The 18,643-nt window shown below is 32.7% G+C and overlaps 3 protein-coding genes across 7 annotated transcripts; all 3 read right to left on the reverse strand.

Moving 5' to 3' along the window:
• Positions 1-446: 446 nt before the first annotated feature.
• LOC138936907 (uncharacterized) lies at positions 447-10,148 on the reverse strand. The gene is made up of 15 exons (XM_070302696.1): positions 9,280-10,148; positions 9,112-9,211; positions 8,880-8,990; positions 8,491-8,646; positions 5,581-6,572; positions 5,402-5,501; positions 5,151-5,261; positions 4,628-4,783; positions 4,442-4,486; positions 2,700-3,140; positions 1,873-2,312; positions 1,221-1,320; positions 1,014-1,124; positions 778-933; positions 447-500 (listed from the first exon to the last, which is right to left on the reverse strand). The coding sequence occupies exons 1-15, from the start codon at positions 10,086-10,088 to the stop codon at positions 447-449; spliced, it is 3,882 nt and encodes a 1,293-aa protein (XP_070158797.1). The 5' UTR covers positions 10,089-10,148.
• Positions 10,149-10,631: 483 nt separating this feature from the next.
• Positions 10,632-13,990, reverse strand: LOC138937076 (odorant receptor 82a-like). Of its 2 annotated transcripts, none has more exons than XM_070302970.1 (5): positions 13,152-13,990; positions 12,779-12,878; positions 12,573-12,683; positions 10,814-10,969; positions 10,632-10,741 (listed from the first exon to the last, which is right to left on the reverse strand). In XM_070302970.1, exons 1-5 carry the CDS (start codon positions 13,952-13,954, stop codon positions 10,688-10,690), a joined length of 1,224 nt encoding a protein of 407 aa, XP_070159071.1. In that variant the 5' UTR covers positions 13,955-13,990; the 3' UTR covers positions 10,632-10,687. The 2 variants fall into 2 exon arrangements, with proteins under 2 accessions (XP_070159071.1, XP_070159070.1); XM_070302969.1 differs by having other exon boundaries at positions 12,779-12,896.
• A 2,229-nt stretch (positions 13,991-16,219) lies between these two features.
• LOC138937412 (odorant receptor 10-like) lies at positions 16,220-18,416 on the reverse strand. Of its 4 annotated transcripts, XM_070303689.1 has the most exons (6): positions 17,788-18,416; positions 17,394-17,706; positions 17,089-17,188; positions 16,884-16,994; positions 16,567-16,722; positions 16,220-16,416 (listed from the first exon to the last, which is right to left on the reverse strand). In XM_070303689.1, exons 1-6 carry the CDS (start codon positions 18,206-18,208, stop codon positions 16,363-16,365), a joined length of 1,155 nt encoding a protein of 384 aa, XP_070159790.1. In that variant the 5' UTR covers positions 18,209-18,416; the 3' UTR covers positions 16,220-16,362. The 4 variants fall into 4 exon arrangements, with proteins under 4 accessions (XP_070159790.1, XP_070159789.1, XP_070159792.1 ...); XM_070303688.1 differs by having other exon boundaries at positions 17,394-18,416; XM_070303691.1 differs by lacking the exon at positions 16,220-16,416 and having other exon boundaries at positions 16,600-16,722; positions 16,884-16,903; positions 17,394-18,416.
• Between the last annotated feature and the right edge of the window lie 227 nt (positions 18,417-18,643).

An 18,643-nucleotide genomic window follows, 5' to 3' on the forward strand; every position in this document is an offset into this window, starting at 1 on the left:
TGGGCTGCCAATCCGCACGCACCAGCTGTTACCGAATATATGGTGTATCCGCACAATTGACACAATATTTCACAATGACAAATTACATTAAAAACTAGACAAGGCAGATGCGGCGACATTGATTACAAAGTTGCGCTTGCGCTTGCAAGCGTTCTTTCGTTTTCCAATTGTCTAAGAGAGATCGCATATATGCTATTAACTGAGAAGAGTGGTCATGCAAAGTATATTTCATTCCGACATAAATTTAAATTTATTTCAACGATTAATAAAAAAAAAAAAAGAAAAAAAAGAAAGTAAGTTAATAAAAGTGAGAAAGAATAAGTAATTTTTGAATTCGTCTATTAACATAGTATTATATGCATTGAAATTGATATATATCACTTTATATTTATCACATAATTTCTATAAATTTCTGATATATGTCACATAATTCGATTATACAAAATTTACATCACTAACGTCCGCAGGAAGCTCAGATATGCCACACTAGTCTTTAATACCTAGAACAATTATATTTTTATAAAATAATCTGATCTTTCTTCCACAACCGTAATTTGATTTTTTGCAATTTTATCTAAATATCAAAATTGCTAAATGTGACGAAATGATTGTGTTAGATTATTATGCAAAGGCAGTATAAAGTAATGTTTGAAAAATTAATTTATTTTCCATATAATTATCTTACAATATTTAATTATTTGGAAAGTAATTTCAGATTTTAAATTAAGATTATATGTAATGTATAAATATTATCTATAAAATGCCTCATACACATACACTTCCAAAAGTTGATAATGATAAATCTACCATTCTACCAGCACTGATTTTTATGGGATGGCTCGCCATAGCGATTATCAATATAAGACTGCGAGCTGATTTTGGCGATAATTGGTACCAATTAATCATATAACATATATATCCAATTTGACTACTCTGCGAGTTAATATTAATCGCGAACAATTATTCAATATGCAGTCAAAATTAAATTGCATAATCACAGGATAAAAATATACCTTTTCCACGAGAAGCTCGCCGATGTAGCATAATATGTATACATTGAAACAGAAAGAAACAAGGAGTAATAAATAAGTTGCTAAACTAAGTTTATTATCTTGTTGCCAATCCTATTAAATTGTAAATAGAAAATATAGTTTTATGTGGATTTTTTATATATTACTAGTTTTTTTTATATATATAATATATGGTATACATTAGCTCACCACTATGCAGTAGTATTCGAGCAGACATATCGTGCATACAGAACTAGTCAACTCTACTAAACATACTTCCTGTAAAACTTCTTCCACAACAATTGCAAACCTGGAATAATTTACTCTAGTTTATACGATGAAAATAGATGCATTGCTTCATCCATTTTTACTGTGATATAACTCTATGTATTTTTTCTCTTTCTTTCTTTCTTTCTTTCTTTCTTTCTCTTTCAACTTCTGTATAGTACAAGTACGTAGTATATATAATCATTCGCACACGATATATATATAATATCGCATACTTATAGCCTATTGTCTGACATGAAACAGAACTGCTTAACGTATTGGAGGTTTCTTAAGACCACCTGTTGCTCATTTATCGCATTGTTATATTTATTATACTATAAAGTGATAAAAATTTAGCAAATTATATAACAAAGTATTTTGCAATAATGTTAACTTTTTCATTTCGTTATAAGAATTATTTGTTTTCGCCAAATTAAGTATGTTATTACTGACTTGTTGACGGAGTGTTATATATACTCGTGTATAATTTTTTTATGATTTATAATTTAAGCTAAATTATCAAATTTTTTTATTTATAGTTTTTTTATTCACAAATTATTACGAATATTAATAAGCTATTATTTAAAAATCTTACCTCATTACTCGAACATGATCCTTCACGATAGAAGCAATTCGTTGATGAATTTTCGAGCTTTGCTTGAACCTTTCACCATTTAAGAGATCTTCTAATCGTGATACGATTACTTCGATCTGGCCGCATGCATGAGTGGCGAATAAGGCGGCAAGTCCGTACGAACCAGCTGTCACCGAGTATATGGTGTATCCGCACATGCAATGAGCTATATACACAATTTCGTATATCGGGCTAATTTGGGAGTGGCGAAATTTGCTGTAAATTGGATACACTAGCGGTCTGACGGTTTGATTGTTGACTTTGTGCTCGGAGAAAAATGGAATCAGAATCATGTAATAAATGATGCCGGCAGTGTACATGAACGATGCTCCAATAATCGTTAGATTGCGACCAATGGTAGCGTACTTGAGCATCACTTCGCGATCAGATCTGAACGTCACCTGTCACAATATCGCCAATAATTTTTTTTGTTAAATAAGGAATTACTATTTACGTATTTAGCAATGCAGCAGTTGCTTTTCTCTCTGTAAACCGAACGCCAGCTTTATTATTATTGTATATAGAGAAAAGAATTTAATTAATCGCACATTTCACTTCTATTATTTTATATTATATTGATATAACAATTATCACGCTATAATAAAATTGCACGAAATGGATGCACTTTTTAATTAACAATAAATAAAAGCGTCACGTTCGAAAGATATAATTATTTAATTACATGCATGCTAATTATGAATTTACGGATGAATTCAAACCTTTTTTTAAATACGTTGTAATGCGCTCTGCGCATTGATATATTACTTTATGTTAACAACAGCACCAACCTGCCACCAGTCGCTCTTCACATATTCGATGCAACGCAGTATCTTAGGGCGACGTATCGCGAGGATGCAGTATTTTGTCATTGCGGTGAGACAAAAGGCCAGAAGGCCGCATAGCTTCAGTCTCACAACGATATCCTTTTCATCATAGATGATATGCAAGGCGCACGGCACTAATGCGAAGCTAAACGCGAGATTGCAGATCGCGATCGCAATTTTGGACGCGTGTCGTCCGATACCGCAAATCGCGACTGGCCAGATACCGATCGAGCCTAAAATCCAATTGTTCAGCTTAAAAATATTCCGAATGTCTCGCCGATAGCTGGAGTCGGGTTCGTCTTGTGCACTTGGCATGTTCACGATGACAATGTTTGTTGAAAACTGCACGAGCCGAACGCGTAGCATTGATTGCAAGGTCACCGGACATGCGCTTGCGTTCATTCTCTAGTAGTAGTATTCTTTTACCTGCGAACAGTTTGTCTGAATTGATCGTGCGCGATTAACATTGTGCGATCTCAAATAGAGCACTTATTGTGTCGCAGAGGTAATAAGCTGAAAAAACTCATTTTTTTTTTTATATATTTGGTATTTTTGTTAAGAATATAACTCGATATTTAAACGTATATAAGAAAAATAATTTACTCTTTAAAGTGGCATTGTTTAAATGACATTAAACGCATTAAAAATTTGCGTAAATATAACGTATATTCATCCAAGTACTTTCAATAATAGCATAGATAGAAAGAAGCATGCATGTGCTGAAAAATATTGTCGAGAGTAGTATTGTTGCCATTGCCATTGTATTATTATTTGCAAGGAGAATTCTTCCACAGCATTTTCGTATATTTCTTCTTAACTTTTATTTAAAATTAAATAATAACAAAATATAATTAAAAGCAGAAGAGTGATTTATAAAAGAAAAAAAGCATCGTGAATAATATTTATTCTATGAGATGTGTTCACCGATATAACAAAATATCTCAATATTAATGTAAAGGAAATCAATAGAATGAAATAGGTCAAGTTGGCTACAGCGTCATTATTTATCCATTCTTAAGAGAGTAATAAATAAATAGCTATCACAAAATTCTACAAAAGTTGTTCAGTGATAGACAAACTAAGAGTTTGTACGAAAGTGTAAGAAAGACTATTATGTTATTGTTACATTGAGATTTGTGTGTTACAAAGATTTTTTTTCTTTTTTTTTATTGTTAAGCGATCAATTCCATTAAGCATATTTCGCGTAGCGCTTTCTCTACATTGATCGAAAATCTGGAAGTGTGTGTCACATATTTGTTAAAAAATCTAAAAACGTGTTATATGATTTATTGATAGAACTTTCGCAATTTTTTACTCATTTTAGTACACGTTCGTAAAATGCGAAAGACGAAGATTGAAATATATTTCCTGATGTGACACAAGCGCGGGGGGAAATGATTTCAGAATCGCGTGCGTTTCATCTTTATCTATAATATATGTAATAAATTCTAATTTTTAAATATATTATGTATTTTTTGCTACGCGCATTTGAAATTATAATGACAGTATTATAAGCTTATTTATTAATATTAATATTTTAGGTATATTTTATGATTGGTCAAATAAAGATTCGTTGTATATATATTAGTTTATTATCAATTTCTATATAATATTTGTTGGGAGCAAAAAATATATTTTTATAGGTAGGAATTATAGCTTATTAATTAGGAACTATAATAAAAAAATATATTAATTTTTTATTATGTAATAGTTCGAAGTAAATTTAAATATACCACGGACGTTTTAAGTACCTGAAAGAGCAACAAAAATTTTAATATAACATGAGATTGATGTTGCGTATCTTGTTTTTAAGAGAGAAAAGAATATATAAGGATAAATTAATAATTGTGTTTGACATAATAATTTTAATATTAATTTTAACAAAAACTCACGACGCCAAATGTGTAAATAGATAAATCGAAAAATTTGCCAGCTGTAAGTTTAGGCGGATATTGAGACATCGTGATGATTAATACGAGACCGAGAGCTTTATTTCCGGGTAAATCGTACCAATTAATGTTATAGACGGCTGAACCAATTTTGCTATACTAATGAAAATACAAAAGATTAAGATTAGATATATTTATATCACTTAATGTGCAAAACTAATAATATCACGATAAAAATGTGAAAAATTATATTAAAGTATCATTATAGATAGGACACATTATTGATTTTAAAATTGTACTATGTGTTTTGCATTTAGTTATATGTGATAATCACACACGCAATAATATTATTTTTGCACAAAAATTCAACAATTGAAATAAAATAAATAAATAAAATACATTTTTAAAAAGCTTGTTTTAAAAATATATAATAATTTCTTAAACTATTGAATAGAGTAACGCGCGTAATGTGATTAATAGTAAATCCGTGAAAAATTGTCTTATTCTTAAAGACGTAACGATTTACCTGTTCCAGGAGGAGTTCGCCAATATAACAAAATATCAGAATATTAAATGTAAAGGAAATCAATAGAATAAAATAGGTTAAAATGGCTGTAGCATCGCTATTTTTCCATTCCTAAAAAATATATGACTTTCATAAAATTCGACAAAATACACTTGTTCAATAACTGTTTCATACTAAGAATTTGTGCAACTTTAGAGAAGATTATTGTATTATCGTGACAACGATATCTATTACCATGATATCAATTTTACCATTAAGCAATAGTATTCGAGTAAACATATAATCAAAGTGGAAGCCACCAGTTCCATTAAGCATATTTCGCGTAGCACTTCTTCTACATTAGTGGAAAATCTGGAAGTGTATTACGTATTTCGCCGTGCCTCATTATCTATTTAGATAATCTTTTGTCGATAGTATTTTTTTTACCCACCTCAATACACGCACATGATGTCTCGCTATAACGCGTAGACGTTTCTCCACAGTGGTATCCTTGTTCCTTTTTCCATCGACCAAGTCATCCAACAACGTCATTAATATCTGTAATTGTCCGCAAGCGTGCGTCACAAAGATCGCTGCTAAACTGCACGCTGCTGTCGTGATGTTATACGTGATTAACGCGAACAGACAGTGGATGAAAAACACGATCTCGTAAACTGGACTGGCTTCAGGATCGAAGAAGAGGTTGTAGCCAGGATAGGTGAGCGGTCTGTGCGTGATATTCTGGTCGACTTGCCTAGAAGATAACGGCAGGATCGTATGATAAGACAATCCACCGGTATAAAGGAAGATCGCGCATAACATGGTGAGTCTGCGGCCAACCAGTGCATTCTTCATCATAATTTCGCGATAATCTTGATATCGAACGGTCCGCCAATCGTCCTCGACATGCCGAATGCATCTTCCGAATGCGGCGCTGCGCATACCGAGATAGCAATACTTGATCGTGGAAGTCAGACAGAAACCGACCGGACCGAAGAGCTTGACTTTGACGTTGATGTCCTTCTCGTAGAACAGAGTGTGCAATCCGGAAGGTATCAGGACGAAGCACAGAGCGGAGAAACACGTGACGATCAGCGCTACGGAGATGAGCTTCTCATTTCGCGACGCATGACCGTAGATGAAGTGCCAGATACCGATCGGTTTCAAGACCCATCGGCACAGCTGCATGATGTAACGTATGTCGTGCTCGTAATGTACATTGTGCTCGATCATGGTTTCTGGAAGTTGGGATCGATCGTACATGCTGTCACCCGTAAGGTGCAACGAAGACTGAAACTCGCATAGGGCGGCGTTCCGATATTCGCAACGCGACGCAAGCGCGGGGAATAATGATTCCGCGTGCGTTTCATGTCTGTCATGTGTGGTAAAACCATACATACGTAGATAATTGACTTTTCTATGGTCATTGCTCGTCTGAGGGTGCTGTAATGCGAAAGTGTAAAGAGATCTGAAGTTCATGACAAGTTATAACCAGGGTTGGGAAAGTTACTTTATAAAAGTAACTCGTTACCGTTACCGTTATTTTTTCCAAAAAATAACTCGTTACCGTTACTCGTTACCAATTTTAAAAAGTAACTCGTTACCGTTACAGTTACTAAAAAGTAACGAGTCGTTACAATTTCCGTTACTTTTTTACAATACAAACTAATAAATTATTTTGCATAAGAAAAACTTTTAAAAAATTGTAAGCAAGATTTCATTCAAGGTTTATTACAAAATAAATGATTAAATTTTATCGAAATTCTTTATTAATTTTTAATAAAATTTGTTGCTCCATAGTATCATCATTTAAATGCCATCTTTGTGGTGTTAATACAGAGCCACCGATGCTAAACATTCTTTCTACAGATGCACTGCTTGGTAGAGCTGTATTATATTTAATAAAAAGTTTTTTAAGTTTTGGATAGTCGTTTAACATTTCTATATTACAATTATTTGATTTTAAAAACCGTCGCAATTCTTCTTGTTCAGATTCATTTTGCACCGTTTTTTGCTCAAAAATGAAAAAATCATCGCGATCGTCAGATTTTCCAGCTTTTGAAGAATTTTCAGTCGATCGGATTCCCAATAAACCCTCCAAGTAATTTTCAGCACGTTTTCTTTTTTCTCCGGTTAACCAGTTTAACTTAAATTTTGGATGTAAACATGCTGCTATTATTATTTCTTCTGTTTCAAATATTGTACGAAATCTAAAATCAAATATAGTAAATTAAGCGACATTGTTTGTTTTATTGAAATTAATACTTTTGAATCAATAGTTTAAAATAAAATAATATTTTTCAATTAAATCCTTATTTAAAATTAAATAACATATGTATTAATCAAATTAATAAGTTACCTTTTATTTAAACCTTGCTGAATAGCTTCAACTAATGAATGGCAATCTATAAGGTCAGATTTATTGAGATTTTCTAATTTTCGTTGCAAGGTACTTAGAACTGGTAGTAAATGAGATTACAGCATAATAAGAATGCTAATTGGTCGATTTGCTTACGGCTTTACGGTTAAGATAAAAATTTTATCACGCACAATAGCAAGAATAATATGTTAAATAAATCAAAAAATTTGAAAAAAGTAACGATAAAAGTAAGTGTTAAATTCGTTACTCGTTACCGAAAAATGTAACGAAGTTACTTTTTCCGTTACAAATAAAATTTGTAACGCCATTACCGTTACAGTTACCGAAAAAAAGTAACTGTAACGGTAACGGCGTTACAAGTAACGCGTTACTTCCCAACCCTGGTTATAATACAGTAGCACGCGTATAATCCACAATTTCAATATCTTTCAAATGCGCAACTTATCGTTGTAAATCATACGTCTGAATGCGATTTTTGAAATGTTATTTAGAATCATTACATATAATATAATATGATGTTTTTGTCTTTTAAGATACAATTGCAACATGCGTATTTTCTAATCCTTTTTGTATATATAGTATAGCATATTATAATTTTTGAATCTAACATATATTTTGTTATATATATTTAATTTTATATATATAATGGTAATATTATAATTTTATTTACTAACACATTTCTTAGACTAATAATAGTCTAATAAATGCTATTAGATTATTGAATAATATAAAAATGTTTTATTGTGTAACTGTTCGAAGCAAATTTAAATACACCACGGACGTTTTAAGTACCTGAAAGTAATGTAAGCTTTAGAGACACATGAAAAAACTATTAATGTGATAATAACAACTAAAAATATAAAATATCTTTCTTAAGATATATATTTCAAATATATAATTTTTTTTACGAAAGATATGAATAGAAATAAATTATAATAATAATTGAAATATTAACAAAATAATTCTCTATATTTGACTTACAGTGCTAAAAGTATTCAAGGATAAATCGCAGAACTTGCCAGCCGTAAACTTAGGTGGATAATGAGACATTGCGATGATCAATACGAGATCGAGAGCTTTATGGCCAGGTAAGTCGTACCAATTAACTTCATACGCGGCTGAAGCAATTTTGCTATACTAATAAATGTATATATATATTAATACTTTACATATTGTATAAAATATTATTATATTATTCATTATAATCTGCAAAATTATTATTTAATATTTGTAATATAACAATGCTAAGGCTCTGCCATGATTATTGCTGTTCATTTATATAAATAAGACGACATGATTAAAGAAAAAAAAAAAAAAGAGTAATTCTTTTTTTATTGTTAGAAATATTATTATATATAAAAGATACATACCTCTTCGACAATGAGCTCGCCGATATAACAAAATATTAGAATATTGAACGTTAAAGATATCAGTAGAATAAAATATGTAAAGATTGCTACGGCGTCGCTATTTTCCCATTCCTGAGAAAGCGAATGTACAATTACATATTTATTATTTATCAATATAAGAAACTATATGAATGAAGAGGAAAAAACAAAATGTCATTATCATTTGACATTGATTATTATACATTCCCCTCACCGTCATGCAATAGTACTCGAGTAAGCATATAATCAAAGTTGCGGCTACCAATTCCATCAAGCATATTTCATTCAACACCTCCTCCACATCGGCCGTAAATCTAGAAACGCGCCATGAATCTACTCGAAAATCTATCTTATCCTGAAGTTTTTCCCATTTTCATCTCACCTAAGCACGCGCACGTGACGCCTCGTTATTAAAGTCAGACGTTTGTCCACGGTCGTGTTCTTGTTTTTTTTTTTACCATTTACCAGGTCGTCCAAGAGTGTCATCAATATCTGCACTTGTCCGCACGCGTGCGTCGCAAAAGTCGCTGCCAAACTGCATACCGCCGTCGTGATACTGTACTGGATTATAGCAGATAGGCAATGTACACAAAAGACGATCTCGTAAATGGGACTTGCCTGAGGATCGAAGTAAATATCGTAGCCGGGATAAACCAACGGTCTATTCGTGTAGTTATCGTTCGTTTTCATAGATAACAGCGGCATAATTGTATGATAAGACATTCCACCGGTGTAAAGAAAAATCACGCACAATGTGGTGAGTCTGCGGCCCACCAGTACGTTTCTCAGCATCATTTTACGATGATCTTGATATTGTATCATCTGCCAGTCATGTTCGACATGCTTGATGCATCTTCCAATCGCCGTACCGCGCATTCCGAGGAAGCAATACTTGATCGCGGAAGTGAGGCAGAAGCCAACCGGACCGAAGAGCTTAAGCTTAACGTTGATGTCTTTCTCGCGAAGTAGAGTGTATGGACCGGACGGTACGAGCACGAAACACAAGACGGAAAAGCATGCGAAAATTAGCGTCGTCGAAACCAGTTTCTCGTATTGCGACGAATGGCCATAAACGAGATGCCAGATGCCGATCGGTTTCAGAATCCAACGGCATAGCTGCATAGCGTAACGGATATCATTCTCGTAATGTACATTGTACATCTTATCCGGAAGTTGGGATCGATCGCGCATGCTGTCGTCCGAGGGGGATAAACGTCGACTGACGATGAAGCACGCGGACGGCGCCGGCGATGTCACGACGTCCGCGAGGCGACGCAAGCGTGGGGAATAATGATTCCGCGATCGCGTGCATATACGATTTATGTCTACCATGTGTAACGAAGTCAGAAGATACATGCGTATGCGAGGGGTTATCCCCTTTCCCGATCATTGCACGTCCGAGGGTTCGATGATGACTGAAAGTGCGTAGGGACGTGAAGTTCACGACGAGTTCTAACATAGTTTCGCGGATATACGCGTTTCTCGTACTTCCGTAGCGCGTAACGCAGTGCGTTGAAAATATCGTAGATAAAGTATTTTTTTTACACAACATCTAATTATAACACAATCTATAATTTTAGATTTTATTGCGAACGTAATTAATTTTTAATTTACAATTTCAATTATGTTTTATTTCAATTTTTTAAATTTATTTCTTTTTATTTTTACCTTACTTTTACGTAAATGATAATTTACTGAAAATGATTTATTGATGAATATTGATTTGCTAACATATATCTAATTTGTATTAGCGCTAATGTTACATTTGATAACAATAATGTCGCGTTGTATCAGACGTAAAAAGTACGAAGTAAATTCACGTAAGCCATGGCTGCTTTCACAATCTGAAATGTTTCTTGTCTTACATTTATATGTTTATATGCGCGCGATAAATAGTTCTATTATTATCTACTCACGCTGCAAAAACTTGCCAAAGATAACTCCATAAATTTTCCTGCTGAGAGTTTGATCGTGGTATTAGACATGGTCATTACTAATATTAAACCGAGCGCGCTTTTACCCGGTAAATAATACCAGTTTATCATGTAAGACTTCGTAGAAATTTGTGCACACTGTTAAAAAATTAGATTGATGTTTTCTATGGAAAATAATTATCGCAATGCATTTAAAATGCAATTATTTATATCACATTAGATTTTCGCGATATAACCAAAAATTTGTATATATTCTTTCTTATAAAATCAGATTTAATAAATTTAATATAACTAAGCATTCTGAAAAAATTGATAATAGATTAATTGAAAAAATTAAATTTACATTAATTTGTTCATGTTCTTAGATTAGACGATTGTGTGATTGCACTTTGAATTTGCAAATGTCACAATTTTTTGTACTAGATACAAAGATTGTATGATGTAATTATCAGGGTTGGGAAGTAACGCGTTACTTGTAACGCCGTTACCGTTACAGTTACTTTTTCTCGGTAACTGTAACGGTAATGGCGTTACAAATTTTATTTGTAACGGAAAAAGTAACTTTGTTACATTTTTCGGTAACGAGTAACGAATTTAACAGTTACTTTTATCGTTACTTTTTTCTAATTTTTTGATTTATTTAAGATATTATTCTTGCTATTGTGCGTGATAAAATTTTTATCTTAACCGTAAAGCCGTAAGCAAATCGACCAATTAGCATTCTTATTATGTTGTAATCTCATTTACTACCAGTTCTAAGTACCTTGCAACGAAAATTACAAAATCTCAATAAATCTGACCTTATAGATTGCCATTCATTAGTTGAAGCTATTCAGCAAGGTTTAAATAAAAGGTAACTTATTAATTTGATTAATACATATGTTATTTAATTTTAAATAAGGATTTAATTGAAAAATATTATTTTATTTTAAACTATTGATTCAAAAGTATTAATTTCAATAAAACAAACAATGTCGCTTAATTTACTATATTTGATTTTAAATTTCTTACAATATTTGAAACAAAAGAATTAACAATAGCAGCATGTTTACATCCAAAATTTAAGTTAAACTGGTTAACCGGAGAAAAAAGAAAACGTGCTGAAAATTACTTGGAGGATTTATTGGGAATCCGATCAACTGAAAATTCTTCAAAAGAGCTGGAAAATCTGACGATCGCGATGATTTTTTCATTTTTGAGCAAAAAACGGTGCAAAATGAATCTGAACAAGAAGAATTGCAACGGTTTTTAAAATCAAATAATTGTAATATAGAAATGTTAAACGACTATCCAAAACTTAAAAAACTTTTTATTAAATATAATACAGCTCTACCAAGCAGTGCATCTGTAGAAAGAATGTTTAGCATCGGTGGCTCTGTATTAACACCACAAAGAGGGCATTTAAATGATGATACTATGGAGCAACAAATTTTATTAAAAATTAATAAAGAATTTCGATAAAATTCAATCATTTATTTTGTAATAAATCTTGAATGAAATCTTGCTTACAATTTTTTAAAAGTTTTTCTTATGCAAAATAATTTATTAGTTTGTATTGTAAAAAAGTAACGGAAATTGTAACGACTCGTTACTTTTTAGTAACTGTAACGGTAACGAGTTACTTTTTAAAATTAGTAACGAGTAACGGTAACGAGTTACTTTTTAGAAAAAATAACGGTAACGGTAACGAGTTACTTTTATAAAGTAACTTTCCCAACCCTGGTAATTATAATTAAAGTACCTGTTCGGCAAGGAGTTCTCCAATATAGCAAAGAATAAATATATTGAACGTAAAGGATATGAGTAACGAGCAGAATGTCATCGTTCCTAAAGTTTCACGATGTTCCCATTCCTAAAAGGCTAACATCAAAATGTCGTGAACGAGAAACTGTTATAGTTTTTTATATTATGTTACCCATGTACTTGAAACGCCATTATATTTCGTACCGTCATCATATTGAATGCCAAAAAACATATATTGAGCGTACATCCTACTACATCCACGAAGAAAATCTCATTCAATAATCCCTCGGTGCGAGTTATAAAACTGTAAGTTATGTGAATACTGTAGAAAAAAGAGCCGAAATATTTTCTTCCAATTTATTCATAATAATTGAGAAATAACGCATTTCTTCACGCAAGATTTTTATTCATTTTATATATGTAATTCAAAATCATATTAGAACTCTGATATTTTATAAGAAAGATTTTTGATTATAATTTAATTCTCTTATGTTTCCGTTTATTAATTTTTTTTTTTTTTCACGTATAAATCGCCATTATAAGATATTATTAATACGGAACTTAATGCGCACGTTACCTTAATATTCTAATGTGATATTTCACGATGTCGCTGAGTCTTTCCTCGGGCGTCTTTCCGCTGGTGCTCTTCCTTTCCTTTCCGTCCGCAAGATTCTCCATCTTTAACATAAGAATCCGGAACTGACCGCAAGCGTGCATGACGAATACCGCGGCCAGGCTGCAGACACCGATGGTGAGCGTGTAAATGGCGTAACCAGCTAGAGTTTGCGCGAACTGAGCGATCTCAAAGGACGGAGTGGTCCGTGGATCGAGGAGGCCGCGGTAGATCGGAAAAGACAGCAATCTCACCGTCTCGTTATCGATTATCTCCGTTCTTTTTGCGCAAAGCGGCATCAGCGTGGTATAAAAGAAGCCAGCGGAATACATGAAGGCCGCGCTGACGAAAGAAAGCCATCTGCCAAACTTGGCATTGTCCAACATGACCTCGCGATCCTTCTCGTGACCCACCCTGACCCGATCCCAGTCCGCGCGGATGTGTCGGATGCATTCGCTAATGCGTTCGCCGCGGGCGATGAGGATGTATTGCTTTACCACGGCCATCAGGAAGAAACTGATTGGACCAATCATTCTGATCTTCATGTCCAGATCGGTGTCTACTAGAATGGTGCCGAGAGTGCACGGGACGAGCAAAAAACATATTAGAAAGCAGCTGATCACCGACAAGATCACGCAGCTCATCTTCTCCGTCGTGGTTTCGCAAAGTGTCAGAGGCCACGCGCCAACCGGTTTTAGGAACCAGCGATTCAGCTGGATGCTATAGTTCCAACCGTCTATCGCGGACTCGAGAGAACGATCGTACATGATAAATGACTAAATTGAAACGACATGCACAATTGACTGAACGCGAGGGAACTGATCATAAAGTATGCGCATGTGCATTTTCCGTCTGTCTCTGGACACTCGTGCGTCCGTGCATAAACGCAATTGATCCTTCCTACTTCGCCATTTTATTATTAATGAGACTTCAATAAGTTTTACTTTCTGGGATTTCATTGTGTGTTGCGTGCAAGTTCTCTCAAGGGGATGCGAAAAGGGAGTTTCACCAAGTAGAGTTCTGAGGATATTATTCATGATTGAAGGGGAATGCGTAATGTGTATGCCGGGTTTCGTTTCCCGCTTCGTATTTTCTGATATAAACAGTAGACGATTTTTTACTTTTGTCTTACTCCGTATATGTACATGGCAGGGTTGGGAAGTAACGCGTTACTTGTAACGCCGTTACCGTTACAGTTACTTTTTTTCGGTAACTGTAACAGTAATGGCGTTACAAATTTTATTTGTAACGGAAAAAGTAACTTTGTTACATTTTTCGGTAACGAGTAACGAATTTAACAGTTACTTTTATCGTTACTTTTTTCAAATTTTTTGATTTATTTAAGATATTATTCTTGCTATTGTGCGTGATAAAATTTTTATCTTAACCGTAAAGCCGAAAGCAAATTGACCAATTAGCATTCTTAAAATGTTGTAAAAATGCTTGAATGTGATTGATCAACTTATGGCTCTTGCAGATCAGTGCGAAGACGCGACGCGCGATATCCAATGAAAGCTTTATCTTTTCGGAAAAGCAGAGCTCTCATTTACTACCAGCTCTAAGTACCTTGCAACGAAAATTAGAAAATCTCAATAAATCTGACCTTATAGATTGCCATTCATTAGTTGAAGCTATTCAGTAAGGTTTAAATAAAAGGTAACTTATTAATTTGATTAATACATATGTTATTTAATTTTAAATAAGGATTTAATTGAAAAATATTATTTTATTTTAAACTATTGATTCAAAAGTATTAATTTCAATAAAACAAACAATGTCGCTTAATTTACTATATTTGATTTTAGATTTCTTACAATATTTGAAACAAAAGAATTAATAATAGCAGCATGTTTACATCCAAAATTTAAGTTAAACTGGTTAACCGGAGAAAAAAGAAAACGTGCTGAAAATTACTTGGAGGATTTATTGGGAATCCGATCAACTGAAAATTCTTCAAAAGCTGGAAAATCTGACGATCGCGATGATTTTTTCATTTTTGAGCAAAAAACGGTGCAAAATGAATCTGAACAAGAAGAATTGCAACGGTTTTTAAAATCAAATAATTGTAATATAGAAATGTTAAACGACTATCCAAAACTTAAAAAACTTTTTATTAAATATAATACAGCTCTACCAAGCAGTGCATCTGTAGAAAGAATTTAGCATCGGTGGCTCTGTATTAACATCACAAAGAGGGCATTTAAATGATGATACTATGGAGCAACAAATTTTATTAAAATTTAATAAAGAATTTCGATAAAATTTAATCATTTATTTTGTAATAAACCTTGAATGAAATCTTGCTTACAATTTTTTAAAAGTTTTTCTTATGCAAAATAATTTATTAGTTTGTATTGTAAAAAAGTAACGGAAATTGTAACGACTCGTTACTTTTTAGTAACTGTAACGGTAACGAGTTACTTTTTAAAATTAGTAACGAGTAACGGTAACGAGTTACTTTTTAGAAAAAATAACGGTAACGGTAACGAGTTACTTTTATAAAGTAACTTTCCCAACCCTGGTACATGGTCATAGTAAGTATGATAAGTAAGACAAATTTCTCTGCGAAAGATTGACAGAGTTTCTTGAAGTTATGCGGTATATTAATGGTTCTAATTATACAATATAATCATATTCGAAAAAAGAATATGTAATAACAACCATATGTGAAGAGTGAAGCTTGATTTATTTTGATAAACGAAATACTTTTATATATTTAATGAGAATAATAGCCTATAAAATCTAATTTAAAAAATTATTTACATTTAATACTAAAATATTAAAGAGTTTTTAGAGTACGTTTAAATATGTTATCGATGCTTTCTAAATCTGAAAGTAAGATTGATATTATATTTTTATTTTTATAAAATTGTATGATGTAAGTATAAATTGCATGAATGATTATGACATATTTTTATTCTGCAAAATTTATGCGGTTTTCAGAAAATTGCATATATTATATCTATTCAAAAACTAAAACTTATATTGACAATTTACGCAAATTTTATTTACAATATTTTGTTACTCTATGACTTGCATCGGAAAATGTATCCTTATTTAAGATAGAAAAATATTATATAATAAATTTATTAGATTTCTCTCTGTTTGTTATTTTATAATAAATTGTCTAGATTGCATATTGTTTACCTTTCTCACGTTATGATTATATTATTATTTATGTAATCAATGTTCGAAATATATTTAAATATGCTAATGCAGATTTAATTACCTGAAATAATTAAAAAAAATGTATATATATATATATTATGTGCGTATATTTATCTATATATATATAATATCTAAATCTTTAAAAGCACAAATATATTTTTCAAAGACATATAAAATAAAAAATATATATATTTCTCTTTGCATCACTCACATCACCGAACGTAACAAATGACAGCTGAACAATGTTCCCAGCGGTAATTTTAAGGGCAGTGTTGGATCTTAAAATTATCAAAACGAGTCCAAGGGCCGTTTTCCCAGGCAGGAGATACCAATTCGTCATATAAGCAGATTTACCAACTTGTCCGCCCTGTTAAAGGCCGTTTTATATATACCTGTTATAATGCAATTGAAGAGACCCCAACAATTTTTGATTTCAATAAATTTCACAATTATAAACTATATTATAGGTGTAATTTCTTTTTTATTATTAGCATAAAATTGTCTATTATTTTCAATTTGAGATATTACCTGCTCGGAAAGGACCTCTCCTATGTAACAAAATATAAAAATATTAAAAGTAACCGAAGTTAATATTATACAGTATGAAATAATATTGTGTTTATTATCTTGTACCCAATCCTAAAAGGAATAATGTTAAAAATATATACAGTCAAATGGATAAATAATAAAGTGAAAATAAGCACTATACATATATTCCGAAACATATCCATACCATAATGCAATAATATCCTAAAAGACATATGTGCATCGTACATCCGACTAATTCTACGAGACATATTATATTCGTAATTCTCTCTGTATGGGATACGAGTCTGTAAATATAATGTATATCACAATCTATCGTAATTATCTTGTAATAAGCCTTGTTCGATTGAATTATGCATAAAATTTGCATTGAAAAAATTTTCTTATATTAATTATTTATTATTACTTCAAAATCAAATTTGCGATCGAAGTGCAAAATATCAGAAAATATCATGTGTATAAAGGAAAGTCAAGAATAATACAATAGCTTACCTCAACACTCTCAGATGATGCTCAACGATGATGGCGAACCTTTGCTTTATAGAATTTTTCTCTTCATTTTGTCCGTCCAAAAGATCGTCTAGCCAGGACATTAATATTTTGAGCTGGCCGCACGCGTGCATCACGAAAACCGCCGCGAGGCCACACGTGGCGACCGTGACGGAATTGACGACAAAGGTCGAGAAGCATTGTAGAAAGAATACGAACTCGTATGCCGGACTGAAATGCGCGTTCAGGATCTTGCTGTAGAAGGGATAAGGTAAGGCGCGAACCATCACACTGCTGTTATCTATGTATAAAATGTCTTTGGAAAAAACTCGGGCAACATTGTACGAAAAAACACCACTATGCATAAACACGGTGCAGAAGCCGGCTATGAATCTACCTATTTTCGCATTTTTTAGCATTATCTGCCGTTCTTCGACTTTTTTAATGAGCCGCCAGTCCATCTTTACGTGCTTTACGCAGCTGCGTATGTCATCGACATGCATCAAGAGACAGGAATAATTTATCATCGCCATGAACCAGAAAGTAAGCGGCCCGAAGCTACGCAACTTGACTTCGAAGGTCTCCTGCGACTCCATAAAGATACTTAAACCACTCGGTACCATGGTGGCGATCATCAGAAAATAGCATATGAATATCAGAAATTTGGAACGAGCCTTTTCAACCATCGAAATGTCGGTAGATCGTGGCCATAGATTAATCGCTTTGAGAATCCAACGTATTATCTGAATACTATACTCGTTGTCGACCAAGTACGTAGATGCAATGGTACCAGGATTATCCATGGGGTCGTATCCCATGATTTTCTGACGAAGGTAGCTAGTTTACTGAGCTACCCCGTCGCTGTCCTACACAATAGTAGTAACAGTCAACGCGTGCGCAGACAGTGAACGGCACGTAACGCGCAAGGTGGCTTTACCCATGTATTCTTGTGTATTATTATGGTCATGTGCAACATTGCCGCGGCAACAGGTAGAAACAGTTCATAATCGATACTTGGTATTGAAGTTTCGTGCATTGTATATTACAGTTTTGAACAAGCAGTTATATTATAGATCGCATCATCATGATTTATTAAATAAAATAAGATAATTAATTTTATTAACATAATTGTATATAGCAAAATAGAAAAATATATATTGCAAATTTAAAAGAGCAAGCAAAGTAAAATTTACATACTTTGCTTGCTCTTTTAAATAGAAATATATCATTATTATTTAATTATTTAATAGTTT

This window comes from Polyergus mexicanus, unplaced genomic scaffold, assembly GCF_030449975.1.
Source record: "Polyergus mexicanus isolate NDT 795.1 unplaced genomic scaffold, iyPolMexi1.0 SCAF_10, whole genome shotgun sequence".
Lineage (NCBI taxonomy): Eukaryota > Metazoa > Arthropoda > Insecta > Hymenoptera > Formicidae > Polyergus > Polyergus mexicanus.

Excerpts from the sequence above, each read along its gene's own strand:
- LOC138936907 (XM_070302696.1), bottom strand. The coding sequence starts at position 10,088 with ATGCGCGATCGATCCCAACTTCCGGATAAGATGTACAATGTACATTAC. Across the intron at positions 9,212-9,279 it reads CGTCACGTGCGCGTGCTTAG|ATTTACGGCCGATGTGGAGG; the intron begins GTGAGATGAAAA and ends GCGCGTTTCTAG. Across the intron at positions 1,321-1,872 it reads GATCATGTTCGAGTAATGAG|GTTTGCAATTGTTGTGGAAG; the intron begins GTAAGATTTTTA and ends AAATTATTCCAG.
- LOC138937076 (XM_070302969.1), bottom strand. The coding sequence starts at position 13,954 with ATGTACGATCGTTCTCTCGAGTCCGCGATAGACGGTTGGAACTATAGC. Across the intron at positions 12,897-13,151 it reads TATCACATTAGAATATTAAG|TATTCACATAACTTACAGTT; the intron begins GTAACGTGCGCA and ends TTTTTTCTACAG. Across the intron at positions 12,684-12,778 it reads TGGCATTCAATATGATGACG|GAATGGGAACATCGTGAAAC; the intron begins GTACGAAATATA and ends TTAGCCTTTTAG.
- LOC138937412 (XM_070303688.1), bottom strand. The coding sequence starts at position 18,208 with ATGGGATACGACCCCATGGATAATCCTGGTACCATTGCATCTACGTAC. Across the intron at positions 17,189-17,393 it reads CATCATCTGAGAGTGTTGAG|ACTCGTATCCCATACAGAGA; the intron begins GTAAGCTATTGT and ends TTATATTTACAG. Across the intron at positions 16,723-16,883 it reads GAGAGGTCCTTTCCGAGCAG|GGCGGACAAGTTGGTAAATC; the intron begins GTAATATCTCAA and ends GGCCTTTAACAG.